The sequence below is a fragment of the Ursus americanus genome, chromosome 9 (genome assembly GCF_024610735.1).
Source record: "Ursus americanus isolate L20-20 chromosome 9, mUrsAme1.1.p, whole genome shotgun sequence".
In the NCBI taxonomy this organism is placed as follows: domain Eukaryota; kingdom Metazoa; phylum Chordata; class Mammalia; order Carnivora; family Ursidae; genus Ursus; species Ursus americanus.
In genome coordinates this window covers 34,351,359-34,373,828 of record NC_142135.1, presented here as the reverse complement: position 1 = coordinate 34,373,828, position 22,470 = coordinate 34,351,359, and the positions used below count along the sequence as shown (strand labels likewise).

The 22,470-nt window shown below is 48.7% G+C and overlaps 1 protein-coding gene across 16 annotated transcripts in view; it reads right to left on the bottom strand.

Annotated features, from left to right (window-relative positions):
- The window catches only part of NCALD (neurocalcin delta), a 431,866-nt gene that overhangs the window by 2,964 nt on the left and 406,432 nt on the right, over positions 1 to 22,470 (bottom strand). For all 16 annotated transcript variants that reach the window (XM_087864687.1, XM_087864689.1, XM_087864688.1 and 13 more), the window contains 2 exons: positions 16,811 to 17,207; positions 2,868 to 2,973 (listed from right to left, as the gene is read on the bottom strand). In XM_087864687.1, coding sequence (XP_087720813.1) covers positions 2,868 to 2,973; positions 16,811 to 17,188 — 484 coding nt within the window. In that variant the 5' untranslated portion in view covers positions 17,189 to 17,207. The remainder of the gene's footprint in view (positions 1 to 2,867; positions 2,974 to 16,810; positions 17,208 to 22,470) is intronic.

Here is a 22,470-nt window from a genome sequence, read left to right as displayed (position 1 = left end):
CTGCAAGAGTCCCTCTCCCTGCATGTAAGCAGAGGGGCCCACACAGATGTCTGGGGGGAGGACAGCCAGGTGAGGGGGCTGCCCCTCCCTCCAAAGTAAGAAGAAAGGGGTGCCCCTTTCTTGGGGCAATCAGAACAGGCTGGAGGAGGGAGACTTGGCCCCCTGGGATCCCACTTTCATCTTTGTGTCCCTTTCCCTTTGTGAGTAAGCTGGAACATGTACTGATTTCCCTTCTGGAAGGTCTGCCTGTCATATAGTTGGGGAGGGCAACTCTTCTCCCCCCTTTCTGGTGCTTCCAGAAGGTCCCATCCTCGGGAGGAGCTGCTGGGGCTGCTCCAGATAGGAGCCCCCACAGGGCACTTGCTCCCTCAGCCCTTCAAGGATGACCCCTGCCCACCGGGCTCCCCGCTGTGGGGCTTGTCTGCAGGCCCTCGTGTTCTCACCCAAGGCCGGTGAAGGAGGTGCTGGCCCTTCCGAGCATGCTGGGAGTGTGTGCATTGGTCTGGGGAGGCTGGGAGAGAGGGAAGCAATTCCAGAAAAGGCGGCGACTCCTCGAGGAGTGGCCGGCAGAGAAGCCAGAGACAGCTGTACTAAAGCAGGCACACACTCACGTGCCCAGCACCCTCCCAAGTGGCCTTGGGTGTACGTGGTCAGCACCCCCATTACAGACTTCCTTCCCAAATGTCAACTGATTCCAAACCCAGACAGGAGGCGCGCTACCCACTAAAGCCCTCACCACTCCCAACTCAGAGACATCATCAAAAGTCTTCCCCTTCGCCACACCCCTCCCCCACACCCCTCCCCCAGTGCTGAGTTCCTGGCCATTTCTTGAGAGCTGCACCCCTGCTCTGGCAGTGGTTAAAATGGTGATGAATTCTGAGGTCTGCACGGCCGGCACGAGGGAAGGCGGATGCAGTGGCCACTTGAACACTCCGGGCGCTCCCAAAGGTAAGGGCTGGGGACCTTGAGCATGCAGCCCCGAGGCAAACCCTCATTCCTCCTCCGTGGCTGGGTCTCTTGGGTCAGTTCCCCCCGCGCCTCTGAGTAGACTCCAGGGCTGACTTGCCTGTGGGCCCAGGCTTTTTAAGTCCACGGCCAGGGGCTAGAAGCAAAGAGCTTCCACCAAGAGGAATCTAATGGCGGGAGACTCTAGGTGAGGGCACCGGCCTCTGCCCGGGGTCCCAAAGCGCCCAAGCACCAGGTCTCCTGGCCGGACTGATTCCTCTGACCACTCCCAGCCTTCGAGCCCCTCCTCGTCCCCCTCCTTGTCCCCCGTACAGCTCCCGCCCCCCTCCCCGGCCTTTTCCGCAGAGGAAAGCACAGGGCTTTGAGCAGCGAGCTGGGCTGCAGGAACGCTGGCCAGTTGGGGCTCTGAGACGCCCTCCCAGCGAGCGCCTACGGCCCTGCCCGGCACGCAGTGAGCGTCCTGCGGCCCTGCACCTGCGCTCACCCTAGAGTTCTCTCACCAGGGGCGGGGCCTCGAGCAGGACGCCCACCCACCTGCGCTGCCCCGGAGGCCCGCAGACCCTGCAGCTCAGGAGCTGTCTAGTCTTTACAAAACAATCAAGCTCCTTGCTGTGAACTAAGGTGCATCAGGGGAAACAGGATGTCATAGCAGCTTCATGCGGGAAGCAAAGCAAGCAGGTTGGCCTGCTCCCCGCAAAGCCAAAGTCTCAGGCAGCTAGCACTCCGGGGGGGGGGGCATGGGGGTAGAAAGAGAGGCTCCTGTGCCACCCACAAAGCCTCCCGTTGTTCTGTCCACCGGCGCCATTTGGGGTACACGAAAGTGCCCGTCGCGGACAAGATTTGTTGCGGACCCCCGGCGAGACGGGGGAGCTGGGAATGAGGGCAGGGGCTACAATGACTGGGTTTCCTCCACGCCGGGCTCAGCGCTCAGCACTTCAAATTCAGGTGTCGCATCTAAATCGGGCTGCTGGGTCGGGCACATGAACTACGGGAGGCCCAGTTAACACTGAATTTCAAATAAACAATAACTTTTTTCATATAAGTGTGTCCCAAATATTGCACAGGGCATACTTCTTTAAAGAACATCATCTGGGGGCGCCTGGGTGGCTCAGTCGTTAAGCGTCTGCCTTCAGCTCAGGGCGTGATCCCAGCGTTCTGGGATCGAGTCCCACATCAGGCTCCTCCACTGGGAGCCTGCTTCTTCCTCTCCCACTCCCCCTGCCTGTGTTCGCTCTCTCACTGGCTGTCTCTCTCTGTCAAATAAATAAAATCTTAAAAAAAAAAAAAAAAAAAAAGAACATCCTCTGTTCTTTATCCGAAATTCGAAGTCAATTGGGCCTCCTGTATTCCGTCCGGCAACCCAACATCTAAAATCCACTATTCTTGAGTTTGAAATCCAACCTTCCTTCTCACTTTGGATCATTGTGAATCCTCTTGTTGGATGTGAGTTGTGGATGGCACCCTCCAGGTGGAAAGTGCTGGCCATCTCACTCCCCTCCCCTCCTCCCCTGGCCCACACTGGCTGGGGAAGACCACATGGCTCCAAGAACCCCAACACCTTAGGGCATGCGCAGAAGAGCCCCCCCTGCCCCCTACCCCCCCCCCCAGGCTGAGGTGAAAGCCACCAGGGTCTGGGCAGAATCACACCAAGTCCCTCTCTGCTTTCTGATTAGCTGGCCTGCAGGGATCCAGCCTGCTGTGGCCTAGCCCTGTCCCCACCTTGGTCCTTCTCTGTTCTGCAATGCCAGGGAGCATGTGGGATGAGCCCCGTTCACAAAGAGTTATGAGCCATGGCCTCGTGGCTAATATCTTGTCCTTGAGTGGCATCTGCCTGCCTGGGTGGCCCCAGCCCCTCCAGGAGTCCCCACTCTGAGCAAAGCCAAGCCACCACAGCCTCCTACCATCTCTGTTGGTGTCCATCTGGCGGAAAATCTTTTCTGTCCTTTTCTCTGGGGTTGATTCATCTTCAGGCATTTTCATTACGGAGGAAACCATCTTATAGATCGCCTAGGGACAGAAAGAACACGATAGTAAGAAACAGAACAGCCTTATCATTAAAGCTCCAGGGAGAGGGGCGAAGGGAATGTCCCCCACGAACACAGGTCCGATTCCTGCTGATCTGCGGTAGAAAAGCAGCGTGGAGTGACTGGTGCGGAAAGCCGGCCAGCAGAGCTTGCTCCCGCAGCGAGAAGCGGCAGAAGACCCGCTCGACCCCCCGAGTCTCAGACTGTCCTGTGCAGATGAATCCCCTGGGGATCCTGTGAAAATGCAGAATCTGAGTGGGTAGGGTGGGGGGGGGGTCCTCGGGGCCTGGGATTCTGCATTTCTACCAAGCTCCTGTGTGGAGCTGCTGTGACTGCCTGAGAACCCCACTTCTAGCAGCGAGGCTGTGGATGATATTCCTCAGGCAAGAAAGACAGGTCGGCGTCTCTACCCAAGTCCCTCAAGAATAATAAACACCTGATGGTCGATAAGTGTCAGCCCGTGCCTTCTCCCAGGCAGGCATTACCAGTCCATCCTGATGCTCTTCCCCCGCCCACCTCCCATATGTGGCAGTTGCCTCACATTGCTTCCCAGCAAGCTCCCGGGCCTCCCCAAGATGGAAGCAATCTGCCATTCAAGCTTTGCATTAAATAATTATGCAGCTCGAGGCTTGAGATAAATTGGGTACGTCCGAAATCTGATGAGGAACAACAGACGTTCTACTGAGTTTTGTAAGCGGTACTGAAACGGTCTCCCCCACCACCGTGGACCCCTGTGCTACTCAGTAAAGGCCCGGAAGGCCTGTTGTCAAATGGAGTTTCAATTTGGAAATAATGTAGTCATTGTCATCCCCAGACCATGACTTTGCTGATCGGATTCACTCACTAATTAGTCCCGGAAAGGAGTTTTAGAAAAAGGAGATTTTGCCAGAGGGTGGGGAGAAAAATCTGGAAAGTTCTGAAGCTCCAGATGCCATGGGATAGTTGGAAAGAGGGGAGAAGGGAAGACAGATGAGGGAAGGTAGCCTCCAAATGGGAAATGTGGGAGAAAAAAAATGGATACTAAAGGCTCACCTTATTAGCTTTACAGTCTTACTTAGGATCAACCCTGCGTCAAGTCCCCAACATATTCTGGAGAAAGGGGGTGGAAAATATCCTAATCCCAATCAATAAAATAGGAATGAAAAACTGACTCACCCCGTGTTCCGATCCTTAGGGATCACAGAGGTCCCTCAGGCCAGGCTCCCTAGGACTGTCTGAAACCCACCCAAAGCCCTTGCTGAACTCCACCGTGGTCTCCACAGTGATCCTGCCTGGGAGAAAGGTCAAGCTCAGAGTTATGGCCCTGTCCCTGAGGATGGGTGTCACTGGGATAAACCTGGCCCGTAGTCTGCTTCCCCAGCAAATGTTCACGGAAGTGAGCAGGCAGCAGGCAAGCCATGCTCTGTCTTCTTCCTGGACCCCTACTTGCTGTCCCCTTCAGCTCGGGTCTATGCTGCTGTCTGTGCTGGGTTTGGAGTGCCACGTGCCACACCTCTGGGGACACCAGGCTCCTAGAGGGAACTAGGAAAGCCCCTCAGGATAGAGCTCTTTTTACAAATGGGAAAACAGGTGTTGAGATTTCCTGGACCAGGTGAATAGTTCATAAGGGTAGTAGAGAGCAGGATTCCTTCCAGAACAGGAATGTCTTGAAATCTAGCACCTTCTCCTCAGGTTTCTTTGCTCCCACATGGAAGCTTTCTGTAACTCGACCCAGTTCAAAGGGAATCAGTGGCACCAACTAATGAACACACACACCTCACACGGATTTCAATCTTACACAATCTAAATATTGTGTGAATTCATAAGCCAAGGAATCTTAGAACAACAACAAGAAGACAGTATCCCGAGATCAGTACCCCACTAGATCGCACAAGGACACCTCTTTAAAGGAGCAAGAGCTGACACATTTCAGGATCTGTAGAGGTGATATGGGAGAGGCATTTGCAGGTAAACAATGAGTTTACTTTTTGGCAGAAATGCTGAGTCATTGCACATCCTCGAACTCCTTTGGGGTGGACTCCTTCTTCCCTGAGTCTGTTCTGCTCTCAGTAAGTTCATCTCACTTGGTAATTCCAAGTGCCACCTGCTTTGTGTCTATCACTGACCAAAGGGTGCGGCAGCTCCCATCTCAGATGTGTCACAAGGCTATCAAGAGCCCCACAGCCCGTCCAACACCCACCTTGGTTTCCTGGACCAGCAGCTTTATTTAAACTCTTCTCTCATCTGAGTGCTCACCTACCCCTCTCCACTCTCCTTGGAATCCTACCCACCTGTTAAGGGCAGGTTGAAATGTTATCCTCCTCCAGGAAGTCTTCTAGGGTCTTCCTTCCTTCTGCTATGTGTAAGTTCCCTTCCGCTGTGCTAGCAAATGGCTGTATTCTAAACCTCTCTTGGATCATCTCATCCCATTCACTCTAATTGTAGTTACCCAGAACACTCCCCTCTTGGACAGGAGGGCAGCAGTCCAATCGGGCTATTCATTGAACCCCTGACAGTTCCTAGCACAGGGTCTTGCGCAGACTCGGGCTCCCTAAGTTTGGAGGACTCATTCAGGAATAACTGACCACCACCAAATCAGCTTCTCTCAGGCTCTTCCTCCTCTCCATTTTCTTCTATTCCATTTCTCATTATAAAGTTCCCCTTTATCCTTGGTTTTCTCACCTTCCACTTCTCTTTTCTTTTTCTCCTTTCTTCACATAATTAAACATATTAATGTGAAACTCCTTAAAGATTCTGTTGGAGAGGAAGGCTTTCCTCTGCCCTTCAAAAACCCTTCTGGATGGACATGAGACAGATTAATGGGAGAAAATCAAATTTAATTTCATACATACAGGGAATCCACAAAGACATGAAAATTCCAAAGATAGGCAAAAGGAGGCATATATGTTGTCTTGACTCAAGGAGAAAGGGTAGGGGTCTGGAACTCCACAGGAAAGAGAACCATTCACAGGAAGATGAAAAAGAGTAAATGTCTGGGAAACGTGTGCTGGGCCACTCGGAAACAATGGGACGTGGAGGACTTGGGTCAAACAGGCCTTGCCGGGTTCCTCCCTGTCTACCGTACCTCGTTCATACCATAATGTCCTTCTCTGTGCTGATAGTTCTAGTCCTGGATTCTCTACCTAAATTCTTTTTAGGCAGCTGTGGGAGAGGTAAAGAGCTGTTCCTGAATCTGCCGGGTTTCAAGCGCTTTGTAAACTCAAAATAATCTTCATGCCAAAGTAGCCATCGTGGGGCAGCCTGCCCTCAGCCCCCGCAATTCTTCAGTCTGTCAAAAGCTATGGGCTCTCCCCTTAGAAACCAGGCACACATGCTCGGGGGTCCACGCTCACTGTTGCAGACAGCTTTAGGGGCTCGTGCATTCAGGAGCCCACCCACAGACCCCAGGTAAAGAAAATCCCAGATCTCAGTTTACCCCCTCCCCATTGCTCACGCCTCCATCCCTTCCCTCAGTCATTGCCCAGCTAGTTATCGATCGGCTGTTACGTTCCAGGCCTATCTGCCCCAGCCTTGCCCTCCTGGGTTTACTGTCAAATAAGGCAAATGTAGCAGGGGGCCTTCCTTGCCAGGAGGATTAGGGCAGGCATCCCTGAGGAATGAGGACTGCAAAGAGATGAAGGAAGTGGAGAGCTCCCAGAGGAGAAGGACAGAGGGAAGACGTGCGTGGACACCTGGGTAGGAGGGATGGCAAGGAGGCAGAGAGCTTGTGTGCGGAGGGGGGTGGGGGGGAGGGGAGCGTGTGACAAGATGTGGCTCCGGAGCAGGTCAGGAGGGACCCCTGGGCCCCAAAGAGCATGTGAAGGTACCTGAAGTTCTCCAATAAGCCACAAAAAGAAGTGATATGAAATCTGATTTTCCTATTTGCACCTACTCCCCAAACCCACTTCTACTCCCTTACTTACAGGCAGTGGTGTTCAGAGAATTAAAAACTGTCATTCACAATTTACTCATCGGTTATTTATTGAGTGTCAACTATGTGCTAGGTGGCGGAGAGTCAATCGCCAAAATGACCGATACGGTCTTTCTTATCGTATATCTCCCCAACCCTCTGGCAAAGGGCTTCGGAGACACTGTATTGGTGACCAAAGTACCCCATTCTACGAGCACCATTCAGATGGTACAGTGATTCCAGTGAGGCCTTAATAACTTCACCTACGCCTTCTCCGGCTCCCGTGATGGCGAGTAAACTCCGTGGTCTGGAGCATTCCTTGGAACTGTCAGCCTCTAAGAGCTGGAGCTCATGAAATTCTCCTTCTGGGAATTCTGATGGGAAGCCAACTGTGTAATAACCCAGCGATTATTCCCTTAATAGTCTTGGTTGAACGAATGAATGAAAGACCAAGCAAACAGATGAATTTGTGTTAGAAAATGAGTCCCCACAGTCAACAGGTCTTTAAGAGATTTAGCCTTTAGCTCTTCGGCCACAGACGTGGGGTTGGGACAGAGAAATAAAGATGGTTAATATAAAAACCCAAACCCAACCCAACTCACAAAGAAAGTCAGGACGTCCTTACATGAGTATATTTGCCAACAGGGCTTCTGGAATGGGGCAAAGGCACGATGTCTGAGTGCATTGTAGGGTTGAGAAGGAAGTGAGGCCTCGCATTCCAGACGGCTCTTTCATAACTCCAGACTAGATTTTTTTTTAATGTGCATCAACTCACAGACAGGGATTAGTGGATTATTCACAAAACCAGCTCCATGACGTGTGTGCACGAGAGCAATGAGCAAAGAGCTGAGGTGACAAATCCCAGTGGTCCCACGATGAGTAAGTAGATGGCAGCCTGGCAAAACCACATATGGGAAATTGTCTGTCCCTTTGTCCCTTTCCCACGGCATCAACAACCCAGAGCCGATTGCACTAGAACTTCAGAATCGAGGGCTCCACAGCATGGGGAGAGAAAAGATGCAACTCCAGACAGCAATCTGAAACAAATCATGTCTTTTATTAGCTCCAGTTCCCCCCCTTCCCCAAATTTAATGGGATTAAACCATGAAGAGGCCAGGCTACTTCCCTACTTATTTTTAGCAATGTCAATGAGAGGCCCGGCAGGGACATCCTGTTTTTAATTAAACTTGAAGAGCCTCATTCTTGAATCTGGGTAAACACAGAGCTCTAGGACACCCAAGAGCCCAGCTCTGGCTCTGGCCCTTCGTAGGCTCGGGACGGTGCCTGCCCTGTGACCAGGGCTCTCACAAGCTTCCTCATGGCCTATATTTTTCTTTCTTTTTCCTTCTGAATGAAGCCCCTCTTGGGATGCTGGGAAAGAAGAAGTCACGTCTGCACTGATAAAAGTTGTAGAATTAGCAGAAGGCAGGCACAGCTCCAAGAGTTAAAGCTCAACCTTCTCTCTGAAGGAAACCAGACTGACTTCTTTCACCAGAAGATGGAGGATCTTCTGACAGGACAGCCAAGGCCCCGTGACAACCAACCAAAGGCACAAAAAGTTAAGCAGCAGAGGGTTGCGTTTAGATTCTAAATAAAGAATAGCACCCCGTATGGAAAGATCTTGCCTATCAGGAAATGAGAGTGGAGACAGGCCACGAGGATCTTTCTTGGAAACACTTTTGAAATAGGACTGATGTCTGTGTATCTGGAATGGTGTAAGTAGTTTCTTGTTGAGAGCCTAGAGGAATACATTAAGTCAGGAACTTTCCTAACACTCTACCCAGGTGCTGTAGGTACTTTCACGGGAGGGGAGAGGATGACGGGACAAGGCCCTGTCCCTTTTCAACCAAAGGAGCTCCATTCTTATATTAGGTTTCATGTAAGACATTAATCTGAAAAAAGCAAACTCATCGTTGCCCTCCCAAAACTTGTGTGTGTGTGTGTGTGTGTGTGTGTGTGTGTGTGTGTGTGTGTGTGAATACCCTACCATCCATCCCGTTGTCAAGTCAAAGACATCTTTGGTGCCTCTGCCATCTATCTCCATATCTAACAGTCAGCAGACCCGTTAAATCGGCCTCCTTAATATTTTCGGAAATCTATCATTCCTCCTGCCCCTGTCTTCTGTCAAGTCGGTGGTGGTACTCATCATTTTTAGATAAGGACAGTTTATATTTTTTTCGATCTTACATAAAGTGTAATGCAAAAGCAGCTTCAAATAGCCCTGTCCAAAGAGCCCTTTTATTATTGTCCTAAACAGACATTCCAGAGCTGTTGTATGATGGGCCTTCAGCTGGGGGGGGGGGGCTAGGGGGGTAGTGATGGGTTTGATTTTGGAATGCCGACTTTGAAATACCAGTGCAACAGCTCAGTGGGGATGTCACTAAGAGTAGGACATAACAGGGGCACCTGGCTGGCTCGGTCGGTGAAGCGTGCAGCCTTGATCTCGGGGTTGTGAGTTCCAGCCCCCTGTTGGGTGTAGAAGTTACTTGAAAATAAAATCTTATATATATAAAAAAAAAAAGTTGGACATAACAGAGGTGGAGATCTGGAAGTAATCCACGGTTTCCTCCATAAAGTGGGGCTAACAAGGTTGTCATGAGGGTTCAGGGAGATGACGCACGTGCAGGGGGTTGAACAGTATCCTGCAAAACTTCATGTCCGCCCAGAAGGTGGTGGAGGTGAGGAGAAGGTGAGGTGACCTTATTTGGAAATAGGGTCTTTGCAGATGTAATCAGGTTAAAATAAGATCATACTGGATTCAGACAGGCCCTAACCAATCCAGTGACTGGAGTTCGTATAAGAAGAAGGAAATTTGGACACAGACTCACGAGGAGAGCGTCACGTGATGATGGAGGCAGAGGCCGGAGTGATGCAGCTGTGAGCCAAGAAACACTGAGGGCTGTGTCACCACCGACACTAGGAGAGAGGCATGGAACAGATGACCCTCCCCTCCCAGCCCCAGGAGTCTCCAGAAGGAACCAGCCTTGTCCACACTTCGATTTTGGACTTCTGGTCTCCAGAACTGTGACAGAATACATTTCTGTTGTTCAAAGCCCCCAGTTCATGATAATTTGTCACGGCAGACCTAGGAGTCGGACACAGTGTGGAAAGCCCCAGCACTAGTCCTAGCCCATCACAAGCACTGAGGAGAGGAGACTTCTGGAGGAAACACAGGCTGTAGTTAGAACTCTGCTTGGGGGTATCCATGTGCAGGGAGCAGAAGAAAGAAGAGGAGTCCACGAAGGCCATGGGGAGGGAACGGCCAGAGGGGCGCCTCACTCATGTTGCCAGATGGCATACTCGATGCTAAGACTTAAACTCTGGTCATAAGATTAACCCCCTAATAAGAAAGGGATAAACCAAACACAACTGCAAGCTTGAAGATTAGTTCTTCGAGAAAGTCACCAGCTAAGCAATTGCTTTAGAGCTTCCTCTGGGAAAGAAATCGAAGTTGCAGTCCAGCATCACATCTCTGGTCCACATTCAAAACTGAGAATTAGGCAAAGGTGTGGAGTTGAATTCCCAGGAACCATATTAAAATGGATTAGAAGCTCTTGTCCCATCGCCCACGTTCCCCCCTCCCCCCCAGAATCAAAACAGCACAGTGTTTCAGGTCTCCGAGGAACATATTAAAATTGATATAGTATCTATGACATCAATTTAGAAAGATGATTGGGGGGGGAAATGCAAGTGCCACTCAGGAAGGGGCTCTGGGAGAACGTAAGTAAGTTTTTCTGGTCCTCGCTTTGGTCCGCAGTGGCGCGGACACGCACACGTTCGTTGGTGATCTTGCGACCAGCTGGGACTAAACCATGCGTCTGTTTGGCGCTCCTGGAGGGCAAATGTTTGCCTGCCCATCACCTCCTTCCTCTCATCCAGTGCTGTCTAGGTCTGCATGCCTTTCATCACATGAGGGAATGAGGAAAAAAAATTTTCCACTCCTGCTCAAAGACACAAAAATGCAATCTCTGTGATGAGCTGCGGTACACTCCCCATCTCCTTCCCTCGGGTTTCATTCATTCGAAAGGCAGGAAAAGGTAGAGTAAGGGTGTCCTGACGTTCACCCTGCCTTCATTAAAAATGCCAGTTAACCCCGAATCACAACGATGAGGGAGAGTCTGATTCCAAGACAATAATTATTTGATCACCAATATTTTGGAAGCGCTCATTAACATCCAAGTAATAAATATGCTAATTAGAAAATTGCCAACCTAGTTTTCAAAGTTTCCTGAGGACTGTACTGGGTAACATTATGTCAGCCTGTGTATATCCTCTCGGAAAGTCTCTAACTTGAACTTGAGAACCAGTCCAGCCAGGTCTTCCCCAAAGAGTCCCAATGCATGAAGTTTGCCTGCGGGCTCAGGGCAACAGCTCGGGTTGGGGGATTCCCGGTGCCAAACACATTCTCTCCTGGAAAGCTGATGATTCTTTTATCGGAGTCCTCTGAGCATCAGAGTAGCCCAGAAGTTTTAGTTACTCCCAGATGGGCTGGTGTTTGATAGGAAAGGTAACAGGTGAAGGTCAGGAACTCCTAAAGTCACCTGTTCCAGAATATCTGTGAGTTCCACCAATTGAGGATTTCGTTGGGTTACCTTCCTCCTCTTTGTGAACACACATTTTAGGACTAGGTAAATTTTACTTCAAACTTAATAGAAGATCCTATTACCTTGTCCTTTGGGAAACAACCTCCCTTTATTTAGCAGGAAAACACCCTGTCCTAACTCTGGAAACTGTGATAGAATAATGGTAGCCAACATTTACTGAGCTCCCTAACATGCCAGGGAGCTTCCAAGCACCGTGGCCAAATCAGCAACGCCCCTTTCCCGCTGGCTCGGCCCCTTCCTCAGACCCTGTGCTGTGACAGGTGTGGGCGCGCAGACCTGTCTCCAGCTGGGCGGAGGGGTTGGGGTGTAGGGCAGGAAGGCTTCTCCCTGCTCTTGCAGCCCCACCTGGAGGACAGGAGCTGCTGTGACATGAGGAAAGGTCAGCGCTCTTTCCTGTCTGGCTTGTGACTGCGAGAGGCAGTTCTGAGGCAATAATAAAATACTGGGCCTAAACCATGTTCCTGAATTTGTCACTTAAAAAAAACAAACACGTGAATGTAAAAATGTTCATTTAAGACTCTAAAAATAAATCTGCATATGGTTTTGTTTGTTCATCCAGATGTTGATAGAGCACAAAATTATTTTTTTTAAAAAAGGAACATAACTGCATTTTGGCATGTGTGGTAGACTGAAAAATAGTCCCCCAAAAAGGTACGCATGTCGTTACCCCTGGAACCTATGAATATGTTACCTTACATGCTAATAGGGACTTTCCAGATGGGATTAAGTTAAGGATCTTGCAATGGGGAGAGGCTGTCCTAATGGGCTGGTCCCCATGTAACTGCAGGGGTCTTTCTGAGTGGAAGAGAGAAGCAAAGTGAGCTGCTCAGAGAAATGCTGGTGTGAGAAGGACTCAATCCAGCGTTGCTGACTCTGGACGTGCAGGAAGGGGCCACAAGCCAAGGAATGCTTCCGGCAACCAGGAAAGGCAGGAAAACAGATTTTCCCGTAAAGCCTCCAGAAGGAACGCAACCTGTGGACACCCTGATTTTAGTCCAGGAAAACCGATTTCAGACCTCGGACCTGGAGAACTGTTAAGAGAATAACTTGGTGTTGTTTTAAGCAACTAAGTTTACGGTAATCTGTTTCAGCAGCGAGAGGACACTCCCGCGGTGTGTTTCAGTGTTAGTCTACAACAGAGACCAAAGCTTGTCACCATAAACAGTAGTCTAAGGCTACCAGAGCTGAACTACCAGAAGCAATGTCAGGGAAGAGAAACTAGAAAATTTATGGAATACTACACTCCATTCATTGTTGAGCCTAATTATAAACTTGTTTGGACCCCAATCTACACCCTGACCAGTTTTTAGCATCTGTTGGCGCACACCATGACTTTGCATTTCATTAAATTGCTTGCATTTCTGAGTCTTGGAGGAGCAGAAGTTCAGCCAAGAATTTGTACGTTGGCGCTTCAATGAGGCTGCACGTTTTACTCGCTTTAACAAATAGAACCGTCATTTGTGAATGATTCTGGGGACCACAGCTTGCTCTTGTCTCATCACTCCCTAACATCTATTTACCCAAACACAAAGCAGAAACCCAAGGGACAGTGATTCCTCTGAAGTACACGCATCCCTGCAGAGGTCCTTCCTCAGTGGTGCCGACCAACTAGAACCTGCCCCCTGCTCCCCCCCAGATCCGCTCACAGGTACACAGCGTCTTGGCACAGGACCAGGGCTCGGAGTGTCGGCTTCCACTTTCAGAGTGGAGAGAGAAAAGAGGAAAAAATAGACTGGGAAGTCTGGTATTACCCTCCACACTGCAGTTCGTCCAGAGTCACCGGCAACCCGGGCATTAGCATAAGAATGAGACGGAATCCAGGAATGTCAGCTTGCAAGTAGCAGAGTAGAATAACATAGCCCTTCATAGGAAAATGGTTCTAAATTTAATTTAATCTCATTGGCAATTTGGAAATTGCCTCAGGGCACTGCAGTGTTTCCTCCCCACGGTCATGAATATTAATCATCAGGGTGCGGTGCTGTAGAACACAGTTAAGGAAACTCGGCTTGCGTTTGCAGGCTCCTGAAACACCCTGAGTAGATAAGCATTTATTAAGGACTCCGGGTCCTTCCCGTGATGACCTGGAAGCTCTCCGTGGGCCTGTGAGTGGACTGAGCTACTTACAAGTGGAGAAAACGTCTTGTGAGGCTGAATGGCCCTTCATTTTGTTTGTTTTTAAGATTTTATTTATTTATTTGACACAGAGAGAGACAGAGAAAGAGCACAAGCAGGGGGAGAGGCAGAGGAAGAAGCAGGCTGAGCAGGGAGCCCGATGTGGGGCTGGATCCCAGGATCCTGGGATCATGACCTGAGCTGAAGACAGCCACCCAACCCGCTGAGCCACCCAGGTGCTCCTGGTGCTTGGTTTTTATGATCACTTTCTACATTCCGTGCTGAACACAGAGGAAGCCGGCCAGGGCTCAGCAAGGGCTTACTAGCACCTTCTGCACATCCTCGGCAAGGTCCCCACCCGCCCTTGCAAACCAGCTGCACAGCCCAGGGAGGGTGTCTGGAGCCCTGCCCGCACGATTCATTCCCAGGGCCAGGTACTCAGCAGGTGCTTAACGAGAGGTGTGAAACGAATGCATGAATGGTCTGATGTTCGTCTGGAAGGTTCTCCCTGACTGGGGGTCAACATCTTCATCAATACTGGCCACCAAACCCCTGACCGGGGCAGCCAGCAGAACTGCGCACAAATGTCCAACAGGAGATCACACAGCAGCTACCAGGAATTTTTTTTTCTTAGATCCCAATCAGGATGTCATTCTCTTCAAAAGGAGAACCTACTCACCCTTTCTCTGCAGTGAGGCAGAGCGCAGCACCCCCCAAAAAGGAGACAAAATACAGCTAATTAAAATGAATCACCTTTGAAATTTAAGTTTTTGTGTAATTAGCAAAGATGAAGACAAATCGGCAAAGCGCAATGACACGGCACACCCTTCATCCACTCAGGGAGTTTGTTTGGGAGAACAGTTCGGCAGAGAGCGTCGAGTGCCTCAGAAATCAATGCTCCTTCCCTTTGGCCCAGTAATTGTACTTCTGGGAATCCGCTGTAAGGGAATAATCCTAAATATAGAAAAAGCTTCATGCACAAGACTTATCTGTTATTTTATATTTAAAAATTACAGTATCATGTATATTAATAAAACCTGGAAACAGCCTATATATCCAACAATAGAGGAAGAGAAAGTAAATTATATTGTATGACTATTATGCGGCTATTAAAGTATCGTTATTAAAAGTTTTTATGATATGAGAAATGCTTGTATTATTATGTTGAGTGAAAATGGCAAGATAAAAATTTCATATGCATTATGGAATCAATTAGATGTTTTCAAATGCATGGAAATAAGACCAGAAAATATTATTTTCCAATATTAGAAAATTAATAGCAGTGATTCTCTTTGAAGGTGGAGTGGGAATATGGAGAATTCTCTTTTGCTTTTACATTTTTCTATACTCCCCATATTTTTACCATTGACATTATATTTTTTATACATTTATCCTTGAGGGAGGGGAGAAATTCATTATTCTTTTTGTTTGTTTGTTTTTAAGATTTTATTTATTTATTTGGCAAAGAGAAGGAGCACAAGTGGGGGAGCAGCAGGCAGAGGGAGAGGAAGAAGCAGGCTCCCCGCTGAGCAGGGAGCCTGACACGGGGCTTGATGCCAGGACCCTGAAATCATGACCTGAGCTGAAGGCAGACACCTAACCGACGCAGGCGCTCCTGAAATCCTTTATTCTGTTTAAGATCTTGTCTCTGAGGGATTAACTCAGCACACCGCGTTCAGATAGCTGCTGCTCCGGGGGAAGGAGGAGCGCAGAAAGCACTAGTTGGCAGATCTGGGAGAGTTTGCTAGTACAGAGGTCAATTGGATTCCTGCTCCGCACCCGGTTCCATGTGCGCCTGTCCCTCTCACAGCCCGTGCGGGTTCAGGCCACTGCCCAGAGGCAGACCCTAGGCCTCAGCTACAAGGGCTGGATGACAAGTCAGTCATGTGGGTGTCTTTGGGCTCTGACCTTAGCTTCTGTAACTGGGTCTCCCTGGTTCTTTCCTTGAAAGCAAGTGCCCCTCGGACTCCATCCCCAACCTCACCAGCAGTGGATGCTTTCTGTCTCCTTGTGTTCCCCCCGCTCCCTCCCTTCCAGCACCCCACCTGTTCTCCCAGGGGCTGCAGATCTATCTCAGAAGCCCAACACTCTGGAACGAGTGCTGGCTTCTGAGATGAGCCCTCCAGGAAGCCCAATGCCCACTCTCTTGGACTGCTGTCTGCTTCCAGATGCCTTCCTCTTGTGCCCATTCGCCTGCCAAGATGGTGAGTGATGGCCAGCCCACCTACCTAGTCCTTTTTATTGCCTGCAGCTGAAGCTGTCCTGACCTTCCCTTGAGCTGTGTCTCAGTCCCCTAAGTTCTTCCCTGGGTCCCACTCACTGCCGATCAAGCTGGTAGTGCCATGACCACTTACAACTCCTTATGCCCCTTCCCCCTCCTTCCCTTGGGGTCTGATGAGGAAAATGTGGCCAACACCAGGGCCCCTTCTCCTGTTCTGTTCAGGATATTTACTCTGGGTGAGTGATTTGGGGGAAATAAAATGGAGTGCTTTCTATTTAAATGATGGAGGACTTGGTTCTACAATGTTTGTATTTCTGAGGAGACAGAACGCAGCCCAGAGATCCCTGCCTTTATTCAAGAGTCTAAGAAAGTCGGGAATTAAGGCTGCTGGTGATGAGCTGTTCTGTGTGGCTGGCACTGTGCTAGGCATGGAACATGGACAGTCACATCTCATCTTCAGCTAACCCCACAACATGGGTGCTACGGCTGGCAGTTCCACTTCACAGATGAGGACACTGATCTCTCAGTAGGGACTGAAAGGGGCAGAGTTTGAACCCCAGGTCTGAGATTGATCATTAGACACCACTCTGGGGGCTATAACCCCAAAGGCTCGGGGTCTGGGCAGGTCACTGGCATGGGCAGATGGAGGGGCCACAGTGAGCAGGATTTGCTGAGGAGTGTACGTCCATCTGTAGGGTGGGGGTCACCACAAAGCAATCAGGTGACTTAGGCCAAGCAAGAATGGGGGCCCAGTGTTGCCAGATTTGAGTTTTCAAGAGATGCCAACCCATCTCCATTTTCATGTGTCATCTCCTATTTGGAAATACGGGTTCAGCATTTTCAAAAACACTGGGTAGGCCGAATCAAAGCCTAGATGGGCACCGGTCTGCACGGGCAAACCTAGATGGGCACCTGCCCCATGCTGGCCGGTGCACCCGCCAGTTCTTACCTGTGACTCATGCCCTTCGCTTTGTAAGGGGCTAGCGCTACGTACCTGCACGATCTCCAGCATTTCCGCCTTGCTGATGTAGCCGTTTCCATCCAGGTCATACATGCTGAAGGCCCATTTCAGCTTCTGCTCCAGCTTCCCCCTCGATGTCACGCTCAAGGCTATGATGAATTCTCTAAAGTCTATTGTCCCATCTCCGTTGGCATCGAAGGTGCGGAAGACGTGCTCTGCAAATTTGGAAGCATCCCCGTAAGGGAAAAAGTTCCCGTAAATTTTCTTAAACTCTTCCATTGACAAATGTCCACTGGGGCAGTCTCTCAAGAAGCCCTTATACCATTCCTGGATCTCGTGCTCTGTGAAGTCCGTGCTTTCCAGCAAATCCTGCATGACCTCTGGGCGCAGCTTGCTGTTCTGTTTGCCCATCCTGGCTGCGGGGATTCAGCTGCAGAGGAAGAAGAAGACGTCTCAATTTCAGACCTGTTTTTTGGAGGCACACTTTATAATTTGTGATTGTTCCTTTGGGAAAAAGAAATAGACTCTTCTGGTCCACAACACTGTCTGGTTATGCAACTCAGCCAAACAAAATGATAGAAAGGCAGTGAGAAGATGCCGAGCAGAAATACCACTGACCAGAAAACTGATACTTCTTCTGTCCCGAGCCATGTGAAAATGAGGGATTTGTAATGAAAAAAAGAGGGAGGAAGAAAGGAGGGGAGAGCCAGAGCCAGAGCCACTGGCTACTTGGTTCTGCCCAATCTATTTGCAAGAGCTTTGGCCTGACATTAAGACGTCTGAGGCTCTAACACTCAATCCAAGCATTAGCAGGGAGAATTTAAGGAGGAGAGCTGGAAGAGAAAGAGAGAGAGACAAAAGAGTAATTTATGTTTTGTTGCTAGAATATTTCCAAGGAAAGTGCTGCTTGGGAACCTTCTGAATATTATAAACCAGATACGAGTAAGGAAAAGGCAAGCCCATCTAATATCATTAACTGCCACCAAGCCAGACGGCTTATATAAATTCACAAGGTCAATTCACTGGCAGCACTGGGTTCAGATGGTAAAGATGAGGCTTCGTAAACCGTTCATGTGCATGCGTATGGAAGAGGCCAAACTTTCCTTCAAATACAATTAACTTCATAGTTTATCGTAACAGTGGCACACAACCGTGGTAGAACAGTAAAACAGCACAGTGATGCATAAAGAAAAAAGCTAGCCTCACTTCAAATCTCACCACTTAGAGATAACCCTGCTAGCATTTTGGTGTGTGTCCTTCCAGATTTTTTATATGCCTGCTTATCTAAATATGCTATTAACATATGCTTTAGTACATTTATATTTCAAAAAACAAGAATAAGTACACTTTCGTTACCTATTTTTAAACTTAACATAGGGTGGGGAACAAAGCAGCTTTTGTTTGGAAAACACTAGAATTATCATCTTCCTATTCACAGAGCCATCACCATTAAGTGAGCACCAGAAACGAGGCGGGTGTCTGGTGCTGCGGATTCAAAGAAGAGTGAGATGTGGCCCCTCCGTCTTCAGGGGCCCCCAGCTGTGTAAGTTCAGAAGTGGTGGTGGCAGTGAGGGGACAGTGAAACAGATATTCAGTTCACGGTTACCAGGGGAATGGATGTGGTGTGATGAGAGAACATAGAGAAGACACCCAAGCCAAAAGGGGGCATAGGTGCTATCAGGAAAGCCTTCCTGGAGGAGGTGATATCTGACCTTAGTTCCCATTTCCAAAGTCTTATGACTTAAGCATGGTCAAGATATGCCCCTTCTCATAAAGGGGCTCTGCACTTATACTCTGCATTTTTCCTATATTGGAAAAAATCCTGAAAGTAAAGCTTGGAAAATTATGGACTGTGTGAAAGACCACATATCCCCATTTTAATCGCGAGTCCCAATTTTCTTTGAGATTTTCTCTTGTGGTGTCTATTTATTAATGTCTGTCTCCCTCCCTCTGCAGGGTCAGCCCCTTGAGTCAGAGTCTCTACTGGGACTACTTGTCCCTCTCTGGTCCCCACGAATAACATTTGGTGAGTAAATGAACACAGGAACGACCGAGAGACAGACGAATCATTACGACATGGAAATCTGTAATAATCTTCCCAGAGAAAGAGGCTTCCCGCTACAGCGATGAGGCCCTGGCTGTGGGAACGCTATTTGAGTCACTAAAGCTATCTGATAGTTAAAGGCTTGGTCTTGGAATCTCTTTCTTTCCCCCCATTTTATGAACTATAATTGACATATAACACTGTATACATTTAAGGGCTACAACGTAATGACCCAATACACTGCGGAACGATCACCACACTAAGTTTAGTTAACACCTATCATCCTCGCATAGTTAAGAATCTTTTCTTCTTGTGATGAGAACTTCTCAGCTCTACTCTCTCCACAGCCTTCAAATACAATATTGTTAGCTGTTGTCACCATGCTGTGTATCATAGCCTAGGGTTTATTTATGTTATAACTAGAAGTTTGTACCTTTGACCCCCTTTACCTGGCTGCACACCCCCCACGCACCCCAGTTTGGGATCTTTTATATTGAATTGCTTGCATCCCTGTCTTTTGCCCCCACGAAAAATAAATTCCTAGAGGGCAGTGTTTGCATCTCACACTGCTCAAACCTCTTGCGTTATATCCATAGTTCAGGAAATGCCAAGCGCTCTTAGTAATTGGCAAGTTGACTGATTTTGTTTTCTGAGTTTTGCACTGGAGGAGAACGGGCTCCACCCCCACCCCCCTGTCCTAGACAGGGACCCTCCGAAAGGGTCGGGCGAGCAGAGCACCCGTCCTATTAGCAGGACCAACGGCGGCAGGGGCAGGAAGTCCCCTCTTCACATGAAAGCAGGCACACACCGTTTTATGCAAGAGCGAGACTCAACTACCTTTCCAAACGGACCATCTATAAACTGAACCTTCCAAACACTTTCATTTCCCTCGTGCGTCCCTGTATTTCTGGAGGGAGGAAAGCAAAGTTAGAGAGGCTGGTTTGTATTAGAATTTTAAAACTGTCATTTAGTTGCTAAGTTGGCAATTTGCCTGAGGCAAGAATTCAGAAACATGAGGTAATACATAACACACGGCTTACAGAGCTCCGGAACATTTTTATGAAATTTACAAGTAATTTCGGGCTTTCCTTTTTGGGTTTTTTTTTTAAGTACAGCTCTTTGGTGTGGTGTTCAATCAAATCACCGTTCCTATACTTTGGTTCTGTGCGAATCACCGTGTGCCCAGCCTTAGGAAAAAAAAAAATACCATTTTGATATTTAAATCTACTCTCTTAAAGAATGATTTCTTTTTTTCTGGGTCTATACAACACTGCTTCTTCAAAACTAAAGTTCCTTTCCCCATGTTTAAAAAGTGCTTCTCACTTATTAGACGTTTTTGCACTAGAAACAAATTGCCTCAACATTTTGGCTGAGTCTCCCACTGAGACTGATCTGTGTGTAGCTATTTTTCAGTAAACAGTAATTAAACCACATTTACAAATTCATTAGCACAGAAAGGCCATAACACAAACAAGGCAGAAGAGCATGCAAGAAGTGATTTGGGAAGCCGTGTTTGCAACTTAGTCCAGAATTTGTTTCAGTAGATAACTACAAATACTTGACTAAGTGTGATGTCTGAACTTGAGAAAACCATCTGGACTTGGTTAAACTGTACAACAGAAATCTCCGGGGACATACGATAGCGTTTCTTTCCCTGGGGGAGGAGGGGAAAGATAGAGGAATGCCTGACAATACCTTTTTCTTTTCGAAGACAGAGATTTCTGCCTGTTTGAGTTGAAGAGGGGATAAAAACACCATCAGGGAAATGCTGTATTAATTAGCAGTCCAGAAAAAAGCCGTCTGGAGACAAAAGTTGCACGTCAGGTCAAACCCTTTTCATTACTCCATTTGGTTATTAAAACATTCACTGCGCTAGTAGAACATGGTGGGGAAACTCAGGCCATGGACTAAAAATGCTTGGGTTCAAATCCTGGGTGAATGGCTGACTAGCTCTTGGGTTGTAAGTAATTCACTTAACTTTTTGGTGCGCCTCGGTTTTCTTATCTATAAAATGAGTTCAGTGGTGCGAGTTTGTATTTCACTGAATTGAGAATTAAATGAGACAGTCATATGCAAAAAGCTCTGGCACTGAGACAGGGCCAGACGCTGTGGTAAATGAAAACCACATCTTGTTCTTGATGGCCCTTCATCCATCATTCTATTGAAACTTGATGGCAACCCTGAGGGATAGACAGGACAGCTTCCTCCATTTTATAAGCAAAGAAATGAAATCTCAGGCCAAGCTACTTATCCCAAGTCACACAGCTTGGGATGAGACAGCCCAATGGTAAGTTCCGTTTGCTCTTCGCTGTCCACTGCTTTTACTACTACGCCCTACTAACTCCGTGGACAAAGTGCAGACAGACATTAAGACATTTCCACAGAAAGAAGTAGTTAAGAGAGAGGAGACAACCTCCTATTGGCACTCATTCACTAATAGGTGTTAAGTGTCTCCTGGGAGGGAGGCGTGGCTCCAGGTACCGGGAATTCATCAGGGAACAGGCAAACCCTAGTTCCCACGGAGTTTACAGTCCAGCGGCAAGAGACATAGGATACATAAGATAAACAAGGGAAATGCTGGAGTTGTTCCACAGAGAAAAGTAAAGAAGGAAGGGGGTTGGGGAATGCCAGGAGTGGCTGGGTGGGTGTCAAAATGTGAACTAAGAAGCCAGGGAAAGCCCCACCAAGAAAGTGACATTTGGAAAGGAAGAGAGGAGGTAAAGGTCGGAGCCGTGGAGATGACTGGGAGAAGGCTATTCCAAGCAGAGAAAACAGCACAAGAGAAGGGTCTAGACGGGGAGCAGACTTAGTGTGTCAAGGATGTGGCTGGAGTGGAGGGCAGGGAGGAAAGCGGATGAAACCAGAACAGTAATGAAGGCCAGGTGACATGGGACCCGTAGGTGACGCTGAGGGCTGTGCTTTCCACTCCGAGTGAGACGAAGCCATTGCAGGGTTTTGGTTTATATTCTAACAGGAACTCTGTGACTGCTGCTTTGAGAGTAAACTAAAAGAACGTAGTGCAGAGGCAGGGAGACAGTTGGGAACCATGGCAAGGACCCAGACAAGAGCCAGTGGCGGCCAGAACCAGGGTGGCAGCAAGCAGAGAAGGTGAGAAGTGGTTGGATTCTGGATATAGCTTGAAGGATGAGTCCATAGGATTGGTTGATGGTTTGTGAACAAAGAGAATGGTCCAGCATAACTCCAAGGTTCCAGCTTAAGCAACTATAAGGATGAAGTTGACCCTGAAATGGGAAAAATACAGAAGCAGGGCTTTGGGGCGAGGCAGGGACATGGCTATCCGTGCTTCCGTGCAGGTATTCATTCTGAGATGCCCAGCATATACCCAGTTGGAGATGTCAAGTAGGTAGCTAGACAGGCAAAGTCTGAAGTTAGAGGAAGAGGTCCAGGAGAGAATAAATTTGGGAGCCATCGGCATATAGACGGTATTTATAGCCAAAGACTGGATGAGAGCCCCAAGTCATGGCGGTGGGTGAATGAGAAAAGGAGACGAGTGAGCCCTTATCTGCTCTGGCACATAGACGTGGAGGGAGGAGAAGGAGCTGGTAAGGGAGAACGAGAAGGAGGCCAGTGAGGTGGCAGGAAAACACAAGGTTGCCTGCTTGGCTACTGTGTCTTCCGTGCCAGCTCA